Source organism: Typopeltis vanoorti, chromosome 22 (assembly GCF_054136105.1).
Source record: "Typopeltis vanoorti isolate ZY-2024b chromosome 22, IOZ_Tvanoo_1.0, whole genome shotgun sequence".
NCBI classification, from domain to species: domain Eukaryota; kingdom Metazoa; phylum Arthropoda; class Arachnida; order Uropygi; family Thelyphonidae; genus Typopeltis; species Typopeltis vanoorti.
Genome location: NC_143570.1, coordinates 55,112,436 through 55,124,508, shown reverse-complemented (window position 1 = coordinate 55,124,508; position 12,073 = coordinate 55,112,436). Strand labels below are relative to the sequence as shown.

The 12,073-nt window shown below is 34.0% G+C and overlaps 1 protein-coding gene across 1 annotated transcript in view; it reads left to right on the top strand.

The window, feature by feature from the left end:
* The window catches only part of l(1)G0289 (plexin domain containing lethal (1) G0289), a 247,431-nt gene that overhangs the window by 90,129 nt on the left and 145,229 nt on the right, over positions 1–12,073 (top strand). The window contains exon 6 of the mRNA XM_090412195.1: positions 6,810–6,863. Within this exon, the coding sequence (XP_090268321.1) occupies positions 6,810–6,863 (54 nt within the window). The remainder of the gene's footprint in view (positions 1–6,809; positions 6,864–12,073) is intronic.

The following is a 12,073-nucleotide window of genomic DNA, read 5'->3' as shown; positions in this document are numbered from 1 at the left end:
AGCAGCATATGAAAAGAGCATGAGGTCAAAGAGTAAGTTATCTTTGAAAGCTTGATTGCTCCATTTGTTATTCCCCACTTATATCCAACTTAGATATTAAAGTCAGTTGTTGTATCCGTGATGATGCATTGACTTCAAAGATCAACATGTGCTTTTTAAAGAATGAAGCTCAAATAGAAAAAAAATTAAACCATTTAAACATGTAAATGTATACAATAGATACAATTTTGTATATTAAATAGTTCACTTTAACTTTTTGAAGAGATTTGACATTCATATTCTCTCTACATTTAAAGGTAGTAAATGCAATTTCTGCTATTCTAAATATCAACTTTTTTAATACATAACAAATAATTAAATGGCCATTCTAGGAATTATACAAATAAGCTCAATAATATTCTCTCATACTATACCATTAGGTACTTGACAACGCAAACTGAACATATAGCATTCAGCCAAAAGTTCTATTGTTTTACATGGCATGTAAATTTCGATTGCAGCATCTGTGTTATCTTAAATTCCTTAAAGACAATTACTAAACTCATTTGATCAATATACTTGAATATATACCTATAATTTTCTTAATGCATCTTTTCTTTCAATTTTCTGAAATAGGCATGAAAAATAATCACTCAAACAGGAATACATTAATTGAACAGGTCCAAATGCATTTCTAATTTTTTTACATTATTATTATACAAATGCCTCCTATAGAATCAAGAGACTTATTGAGAGAGATAACATATATATCTTAAATTAGTTCAATGTTTCTGCACTCACCACCTCATTCAGAAAAGTTTTACTGCAGATTCCATATTATTTCTTAGAACATAATATCACTTGCCTTTCATTAAATACAAAATATTCTCATATACGAAGGCTACAGCAATCCCTCAATTAATGCGTTCTTTAAAACAGGCGCATTAATCGAAAACGCACTAATCGAATATAATAACCTATGGGAAAAAGTATAATTTGTTCTTCAAATTTCTTTTTTTGAACCTTAATTTTTTTTATAAAAGAATTAAGGTATGTCTCAGGGCCTAGTTAAAGGAAAACTATGAAGCTGAAAGACAATAAAACATAGTCAGAATATAAATTTTATTATTCTACTTCTTAACAAAAAATTGAGCTAACATAGTTTGTCAGGCATTTTGTTTCTTTTTTTCATACAACTCACAGTATGGCCCTATTGCCTCTTCTACTCTTCTGCAAATTTTACTTCTCTCTTCATCAGGATTAGCCTCTAAGCATTGCTGCTTAAAAACTTCAATTGTATGAAAAATATTTTCAAATTGTTTCAGTGAAATTTCTTTTGGCTGACTATCAGTGGTTAAATTTTCTTCATATTCTTCGGGATCTTCCTGCTGTGCATCTAAATTTAGCAGGTCGGAATCGCTCAATTCTTCAGAATGAGATTTAATTAACTCTTGGACGTTATCATTGTCAATCTCATCAAAACCCAGTTCATGCCTGATGTTGGCAATTTCCTCACCAACATTATCCATTTCAGTTGAAAAGCTTCCAAAATCTTTTGCACAATGTGGAAGAATGTACTTCCAAACAGCTCGATATTGCTAGCAGTAATTTCATTCCAAGATTGATGAATATCTTCAATTCTCAGCAGATTTGCTTCTATTACCTGTTTAAATGTTCTTCTCAGATAATATGCCTTTAAGGTTGCAATAATCCCCTGGTCCATAGGTTGTATGAGAGAAGTTGTATTTGGTGGTAAAAATTTGGAACATAGTGTACGTCAGTGCTTCCCAAACTTATGAATGTAAAGGCCCCCTTTAGAAAAATTAAAATATTTTGCGGCCCCCATGGAAAAAAAATCGTAATATAGACATATTATTGTAATATTTATTGTATTTATATTCAAGATTTTGCATTCGTAAGCTTTTTTGTTCTTCTTATCAATACCTTTGAAATGAAACTTATATGAATAAGCATATATTTACTAAAATTTATTAAGTGCTGAAATACGCAGGAAGCAAAATTTGTGAACCAACAATGTGTGATTTTTTTCCATTAAAATATAAAAAATAACAAAAAAAAATAATAAAAATTAAATAAGTTTCTTTTAAGATTAAAAAAAATCTACTTAAAACATTTTAAATTTGTTTTCATTATTACCCCCCCCCCCCAACAAAACTTACGGCCCCAAGGGGGCCATGGCCCACAGTTTGAGAGTGCTGGTGTACATGGAAGTAGTGTAGTATGCCATTAAAAATAACTTTGTAAATGTTTTAAATCAGTAACTAAATTATTTCATTCTGGTGAGTGATTTTTTAAAATAGTTAGCCATAAAAATGTATAGATGGAAAATTTTTAAAATCTGTAACATTTATTTTTAAGATGTATATAGGCGCACTAATCGAATTTGGGTATCGAAAAAAAATGACGCACTAATCCGGGGCACATTAATTGAGGGATTACTGCATTATACTTTCCTTCAATTATTAACTTCACAGTTCCATATCCTTGGAGAGTAATTAAAGATGCACATGAAAGTTTTTCACTTGGTAGTTTATTAGACCTATTCAGCTCTCTTTCCACACATCTACTCTCTGCGTCTGCACTGGCTAGTGTTCCAATCACCCAGTGACAGCTGTTCTAAAACACATCTAATGCTCATGTCCATTACCTAGAGTCAGAGCAAAACTCAAATGATTTCTGTGTTATTCTCTAAGATTACAACGACAGTAAGCAAGTTTATTACTTAAATTCATTTGTCTCCTGTAATAATAAGCGTATAATGCATTACTAAATGCAAACACATACATGTATATTTGTAGATTATCTCATCATATAACAAAAACATTTCTCATTAAGTAATATTTCACTCACTTTATATAAAAAAGTGAATATAACTTAATCAGTTATGTGAGATTTTTACAAAGTGTTCTGCTATAAGTACTAACTACTCTTCTAAGCACTGATTGGTTTCTTGTTAATTTTCTCAATTTTGCTCTTCATTTCTTGACTGAGGTGGCCTCCTCAAATTTCCATAATATAGAAATATTGCCTGCATGTAATTTTGGTTGATGAAATCTTATGAATGTCACAGATGGATAAACAGCTAATAGTTCATTTCCCATGTGCCATTGACAGTACATCATCAAATTCCTGACATGTATCCTCAAGGGGTGTACAGGATATTATGATAGGTACTACCTGAAGAACTGACATCATTACTAACTTCCTATCAACAATTTTCCTCCAAATCTTATATTTCTGTCTTATAAGGCACTTTTTTTACTGTATCAATCCCCTTATATCTTTATTAGACCATCGATGCTATCTGTTCATGCCCTAATCTTTCTGCAGACTATCATATCTTTGGTCTCTAGTCTTTGGTGAAGTGTTTTATTTCTAACCCAGCTCTCGGATCCATGAGTTAAAATTGATTTAAACACTGTCTTATACAGTAATTTAGTCATATTGTCATTTTGTCATATTTCTCTCTTATTCATATAAATTTATTCAGTCGACTTCCGACTTTGTTGATTCTATTGTCTATTTCCGTATTTAATTTACCATCTTCACTAAAAGTTGTGCCCAAGTAGCTGAAATGTTTCTATAGGTTCTCCATTCACGATGCATTGATATTTTCAATGTTTCTGCCCATTTTCATTGTCTTTGCCTTGTTATTGCTGATTTTCATACCAAATTTATTGAAATAGTTATTCAATTTAGTCAGGCAATCTTGCAGACTTGTACTGGATTTATTTAAAAGTATAACATCTGCATAAAGTAAAGAGCTGAGATTAACGTCTCTAATTTGATATCAGGTTTAATACCACTTTCCTTCATGATGTAATCTATATAGATAATGATTAACAGAGGAGATAATGTACATCCTTGTCTGCCACTAGATTTAATGTTAAGCCATCTTCCTGTACTTCAATTCTAACTGCTGGCTTACAACTCAAGTAGGATTGTCTTCATGCACCAGACAAGAAAGATAGCAGAAACTGTATACGATGGGTGCTAATTGTGAAACATAAATTTGATCTCAGCTGGGGTGGGAGGTGATACCATTTGTACCAGAATATTTGTTAGCGTGCAAGCTATTTGGGATTCTTCTGATATATTTATTTTATTATTATTTTTTCCCCCTGACAAAAGACTATAAGAGGTGTGGGGTGACTTCTTGGTATAGTGGGAAATAATTTCAGTCATTTTTTCAGGTAAAAGACAGAAAGATATGGAGAGACATTGTTGTGACTAGTGTCACGAATCTTTAGACATGAGGAGACCGAGCAAGAAGAAGATGCCAAGAGATCATTGTTATGTTAAGACTATTGGTACCAATAGCCTTAACTGTTGTTCTGAGGAGGCAAATTTTCTGCATTTGTCTCATTCAAAGTCAGATTTCAAATTTTTTGCAGCCGTAATAATGTGAATAGATGTGTGAGCTGTGTATCAGAAGTGATTTTATACTTAAGCCTTTCTAGGCTTATGCCTAAGCATTATATCCTTAAGTAGATTTTTGGTGACATGTCATCAGCAGTTTTTAAATATCTACAAATAACCTTTATCGAAATGTTTATCTTATTTTATTTTTCCTTGTTATATCTTATCTTTTTATTGCTAATGCTTTCCATATTGATTAATCACCTTTTATATATAAATATAAGTAATTATCAGTATATATAAAATGAAATTTAATTATTATGTATAAAAAGATTATTAATTCTCCTTGATGACTTGCTCAGACATGACAGTATTGTATCTTGGTGTTTGTGTATATGTGTGGTGGGTTGATATTATGTATATAAAGTCACTTTAACACTTAGGCTTGAACAGTCCTACCATTAATCCACTTTTGTTGGTCTGTGACATGGCTGCTTAGCTCTTTTGGTCTGATAAACCTTTCTTTATATGGTCAAAAAATTAATTCTAATTTTTGGGATTTGAAACAATGGTGCTGCACAGTGAAATATTACATTGATTCAGTTATGTGACATACTATCTGATTAGGGATATAGATGCATCCATTTCACAAGTATCAACAGTGTGAAGTATTCACATGCACTTTAAATCAGTTCTTACTTCTCTGTTTAAAACCTATGGCCATTGTAATTTTGTTTAATATTTTTCAACTGTTAGTTTGTCCTTGAAACCGTTTCAGAATTAAAGCTTGAATCCGGCATTTAACAATTCAGTTTATGTTAGTAAACACAAACTGGAGGTTACATCGATGAACTTAATGACATGCACTTTAGTTTTTGTATGGTAATTCTAGATAGTTTCTTCACCACATAATCACATAGTTGTTAAGATCTTGGAGAAAGTAGTGAGGGACCGTGTACAGCATTGGGCAGATGAGGGTAATGTTATCTGTGAGAATCAACATGGATTTGTGAAAGGACGCTCTTGTTTTAGCAATATGCTAGCCTTTTATAATAAAGTTACAAGAGCATTAGATGAGGGAAAGGCATATACTGCAATTTTCTTAGACTTGGCGAAGGCATTTGACAGAGTGCCACATGATAAGCTGATATTTAAGTTGCAGCACATGGGTCTGGATGTCAGATTGGTCAACTGGATTCAGGATTGGCTGTCTGATAGGTATCAGAGAGTTGTGTATGGTGGAGCAGTTTCCAGGAGGCAGAGGGTTACAAGTGGGGTCCCACAGGGCTCAGTACTAGGACCTATATTGTTTAACCTTTATATCAATGACATAGCCAGTGGATTGCAGGGGGATATTCAGTTGTTTGCAGATGATGCGAAGCTGGGAAGGGTTATTAGTAATAGTGCAGATGTGGTAGCCCTGCAAGAGGATTTAAATAAGCTAGATAGATGGGCAAATGAATGGGGGTGTCAGTTTAATGCAGCAAAATGTAAGGTCTTGAGGTTTGGGAAACATCGATGGGATGCTGCATACTCTATGGGAGGAGTTATACTGGAGGAAGTAGGGGAGACAAGAGATCTGGGGTTGATGATTGATAGAAACCTGAAGTTTAGGGGACATATTGCAAAGGTGGTGAAGGTAACACAGAGGATTGCTGCTATTATGAGAAGGACACTGACCTGCAGAGATAAGAGGGTTATCATTCCGTTGTATAAGTCTCTGATCAGACCACACTTGGACTATTGTTCTCAGATTTGGTCCCCAGGATTTGAAGGGGATAAATTAACTGTGGAAAGGATACAAAGACGGATGACAAAGATGGTTTCAGGACTGTACAAGGATAGTTATGAGGATCGGCTGAGAGAATGTGGACTGCAGAGTTTGGTGGATAGAAGAAGGAGAGGTGATATGATTGAGACTTTTAAACTGTTGAGAGGTGGTTACAGGGTTGACACTGGGGAGTTCTTTCGCTTGGTTGATCAGCGGGAAGGAGTGATGACAAGAGGCCATCCCTGGAAGTTACGAAAGGAAACTGTGAGCAAGAGGGTAAGGAGTGGTTTCTTTGTGTGGAGGGTGGTTGAGCCGTGGAATGCATTGCCTGATGGAGTGGTGGGAGCGAGAACGGTCAGTGACTTTAAAGAGTGGTATGATAAACTTTGTGTTTCTCAGGGGGGGACCTCCCCTCGATGAGTCTTGACAGACTTTATGTCTTAGGAAGGACCTCCCTCGATGAGTCTTTTGACTCCTTGGAGGCCTGAATAATAATAATAATAATAATAATAACAATTATAATATTGATTTTTGTATTCTGTCAATTTGTCTCTTATAAAACAAGTGAATTGCATACAAGCCCTGGAGAACTTTCGAATAGTATTAAGTTCACTTAACTATGTACATGAAATGTTAGAGGTCTTTCATTAATTTCATAATAGTGTAATTTATTTTATAGGTACGTCACTTACTGTGCAGTGGGATAAAGTTACTTTACAGGATAAAGTAGAAGGTAGATAATATTTATTTATTTTATTTTATTTTTTTGTTTCTGAAGTGTGCTTGTGTTACAATTAAACTAAGTTTGGAAGCATTAATATACAGCTTTCCTTAAATTGTAAGGAAAGGAAATTTAATTGTGATCCAAGAAAAATATCATACTTCCTCCTTGGTGTTAAATGATATTGATTGAAGTAGTCATTTCTTGCACATTGCTTTATTGGCATGCTGAATGTTCAGAATCATTAAAATAAAGAGCAAGCTTTTATTATCCTCACCTTGCAAGAAGGGAAGGAGATCTTCCTGTATTTTACTAATTAAGTGATTCTGAGAATTAACAAATCTGAAAGTCATCTTCAAATAGAGTAAAATATGAAATTATGACCTTAATTATATTCTTGCATTTCCTTATGGTTTTGTTGTAGCCATGTTATTTTCGAGGCATCATGTTTATCATAATGCCCATTTGCTAAGTAACATGCAGCAGAGTAGTGTATTGCATAGCAGAGTAGTATTGTATATTTACTTATACAATACATGTAGATGAACATCTTGATAGAGCTGGGATGCTATGGGTTGGTTGGGATTTGCAGCCAAAGCAGTGTAATATCTGTTCATCATGCAGGTATCTAGCTAGTTTGCCTTGTTTAATGCAGAACAAATTTCTCATGGGAGAAATTTGTTCTGCAGCAGGAAAAGCCCATATCTCCCAATTGAAATAATAAAAAAAAAAGAAAATTTGCAACCTCTGTGCAAGACTAGATAAATACAGTAGAAAGGATTGAAACCCAGATCCCTTCTAGTCATGAGGCATTTGTTGCATGCTTTGAAGCAGAAAGTTCTCATATGTAAAATGGCCATAGTACTTGAATTTGGATTTGCTTAACAAATTCTTGAATACTATAAATGTCAAGGCTGTTGGTTTCTAATGTCCTTATGTTTAATATTATTCTACCATTGATTCTATATTTTCAGACATGTAATTTTTTTGTAATTAAACTTTCGGGTCTGTTGATTTTACTTAAATGTTTAAATTTTGCTTAATGATTAGTATTCACTCTGGTAAAATTATGAGACAACTATTCTGTTAATAATAACTTCAGTCACCTGACATTTTGATCTTCATATTAAGATCTGGAGTGCATGCACATTTGCTTCAGATGATGACCTTAATATGAAAGTTGAAACATCGGTCATTACTTGTCACACTAGTAGTCCCCATGATTATACCATGATAAAGTTAGATAATCTATGCTAACACATTCTTGAATGCTAATGATGTCTAATTCCGTTCTCATATCTCTGTTTTTAATAATTCTGCCATTGATATCATCTGTTTACCCCCCCCCCCAAAAAAAAAAAAAAACCCTTCAAAATCTCATGTCTATCTACAATCAATTGTTTTAAAGGTTATCAGTTTATTTATTGAGTCATTTGAAAAGAAGAAAACCCTAGAAAATTACCATTAGCAACTTTAAAGATGGATATATTATGTGGATAACATTCATCATACTGCCTAATTTCATTGAAAGAACTAGAAGAATTCAGACTACTTGAACTTGTTTCAAGTCCATTGAAGGGCTTCTAGATATGACCATGGATCTGTAGAACTGCTTTGGCAATCTGTTGAACTTTGGTAGAGTAGAGCTTTTCTCTAGGATTATTGTCAATTTTCTGTAGAGCAACAGCAATTGCTGGACAAGAATAAATATGGACAGGTGTTAGTTCAACTCCTGGACAGTTTTTGCATGTTTCATAGTCCTACTACCATCTGGCTGAATTTTCATGCCTTTAAAATGTTCCATTCGTAGTATTGTGGTTATTTCAGTGATTTCATTCTTCTTGATAGTTTGTTTTACCAATCTTATTTTGGCGACAGAGTTAGCATCAGTTAGTGATAGTGGGTTGTTATATCCTGAATGAAGCACTTTATTAAAGAAACACTTCATTCAGGATTTAACAAGTCAGAAAAATCAGCTGAGAGAAAAAACTTGTACTCAAGCAGGAGAAATAAAGTACTAACTGTAAATAGAATTACCTCCTTTTAGTAGAATTGTAATACTATGTAAAGAACTTCGTGTATAAATTAGTATGATATGAAATGCATCATGTATACAATGAATGGGTGAATTAGATGTAAACATTAGTCCAGAGGTCACGGGCAAGCTTGAGGCATTGGCAATCTCGGAAAGCGACACACATTCATTTCCCGGAAGACTCTGCTATGACCTCGCGATGTGCCAAAATTGCCGCAGACTAAGAAAGTAGTGGGCGAGAAAAGATTGCAGAAAATAGTAAGAGGGTGCTAAAAAAGGGGAGGTGAAGAGAGAATAAAAAGGGTTTGCACCCCTTTCTCAAGGCTTTTTTCGCCTATTTTGCTGGATGATGATTCGACTTCTCTCGTGGATCGGTAGTTCCTGATGGTGTTTCTTGGCGATAGTTCGATATCGGAAGGTGCGCCTTTCCCATTTTTGTCTGAATTTCTGCCGGTACTAAAGCATGAGATGTTGGCATATGCTGCCTTCGCTGAAAGTTCCGACGAAATAATATTACAGACGTATATTATGAACTGGCAGCTAGAAACGAGGATGGCCCGAAACAGATCGAGAATATATGAGGAAAAAACGCCAAGTGTAGAGCATAGTGACCCACCATGTGGACCCAGGCTTATGGAAGTATCAAAAGGTAATTCAAACAAAGGACAGTTCAGACAGACCTGGAGATCCTGCCCCAAGAAATGGTAAAGTACAGATTTTATTGTATAATTATCCAGTCGGAAAAAGGGAAAGATCATTGTAGTGTATTAATCGAGAAGCAGTGGCTGATATCCATAAGACAAATTGTTAGGAATGGTTATAGATAATTGTGACTAGCTTAATATGCAAGACTAAAATAGTAGGTAGAAAATTGAGTAGAAGTGTATAATATGTATATTATGTGTGTTAAGTCTCTAACTCAAAAGAAGGATTTATTGTTCATGTATTAGAGCAGTACTTCCCAAACTTCTGGATGTCAGGGGCCCCCTTTGCAAAATTTAAATATTTCACGCCCCCCTCTCGACAAAAAATCGTAATAGAGATATATTATTATAATATTTATTGTATTTATATTCAATACAAAACATACACAGCGAATATTGCAAAAATCAAATGCATATGTTACATTTTTTGCCTCTTACCATTTGGTTCTGAAGACGATGCAGGCTGTTCTGGTAAAATATGAAATACACCTTTTTTGGAGTCTGTTTCTGCTTCTTCTGATTGTTCACGGGATTTTTTTTTATTTTTTATCAGCCACTTATCCATCTCAGGGTTAAATTTTTTAATGTAGAACAGATCAAATAATATCACCACTTACCGATACTGGCACACCACAGACTGATAACATGAAATTAAGTGAATATTACCTGAATGAGGGAATCCCCAGACCAAGAAAATTTTTCTCTTTTGTGACTTTTCTCCCTTTAATGTAAACAGACAGCCTAACGCGAAACAGACAGCAAAGGCAGGTTATTAACACGTTCATATGATTGGTGCGGTATTAACAAAAGATCACGCAACCGAAAGATAAAAGCATAGCTGACAATTGAGTTGAAATGCTAACTCTCTTCAATCGAATTCCATATGTGAAACTGCCATAACATTCATTATATATATATATTACTTAGTTTTAACACTGTTACGAATTAAACATTCGGTCGAATTTTATTGCTGCCTTGGGAAATCGAACTCACACACATCCAATTAATAACAATAGTTTTTAGTTTGATACTGTGTTTGCCCATGCAACATATGGTTTTGTTTCTGTCTATATATACGGCATAGTTTCTGTATGAGGAGACATGTGATTCATTAATTAGTGTGTTTTTATCCCAGTTGTCTCTAATTGCACTATTTGTTGAGAAATATATTACACAGACTGCTCATACCTTATTCACTAGCATAATAAAAGTACTTGTTTTTATTGCCTCTGCAGTATAGTGGCTGTTAGAGAGGGGCGTTGTTTACCACTGCAAGGGAGTTACTATCTCCCCACATGAATTTGTTTAAGCTTTTTTTCATGTGTGAAGTATAGGCGAAACTTTTATTGGTGACAGAAAACTAGCTCGGATGACAGTGATAACATAAAACGAGTTTTGATATGTATATAAAGTCAATATCAACAGTCCCTGATTACAAACATGTGATGAAAGGGACAGGAAAATTTGGAGCTTTCCTGGAGAGCATTTGAAGTAAATACAATTAACCACTGCTTTGAAATGAAACATATCAATAAGCAATATTTACTAATATTCATTAAGTGCCGAAATACGAAAGAAGCAAAGTTTGTGAACCAACACCAATGCGTGAATTTTTCCATTAAAATATAAAAAATAACAAAAAAGAAATAATAAATAATAAAAGTTAAATGTTTCTTTTAAAATAAAAAAAAATCTACTTAGTCTTAAAACATTTTAAATTTGTTTTCATTATTTCACGGCCCCCTCAACAAAACCTACAGCCCACAGTTTGGGAAGCGCTGTATTAGAGTATTAATCAGTTTGAAAAAGTTTGATTTAGCATGTCCTTGAACTAATTGAAAGTGAGATTAGTCTAAGTGTATATTATGTCTTTAGATTGCAATAAATGTTTTCTTTTATACCTGAGTTTTGCCTGTTGATATGAACCAAAACTACCACTCATTAATCTGAACCATAGTGGGGAGGGATTGAAAGAAAGGCATAACATGTTATAGAGGTTACGACTGCAAACCAGAATTAACTTAGCCACAGTAGAGCATTTAATTTATGAGTTTAAGCACTAAATTTATTCACCTACGTGCACCAAAGGTCTCCCTGAATAAGAGTCCACTCATTCTAAGATATTGGGGAGGGATTGAAAGAAAGGCATAACATGTTATAGAGGTTTACAACTGCAAACCAGAATTAACTTAGCCACAGTAGAGCATTTAATTTATGAGTTTAAGCAGTAAATTTATTCACCTACGTGCACCAAAGGTCTCCCTGAATAAGAGTCCACTCATTCTAAGATATTGGCTGGCGCAGCTTTAATAAATAAATTTGTCAATATCTGAAGAGGAGACGGCCCCAGAAAGAAATTAGAGGATTCGTTTCTTTTAGCAAGGAATGACCTTTAACAGTCAGGGTAAGCATGTGAGTAAAGTTAGGAATCAACTAGAGATAAAGAATTTGCTTTCCTTATAGAATGAACACATAAGAAGTGA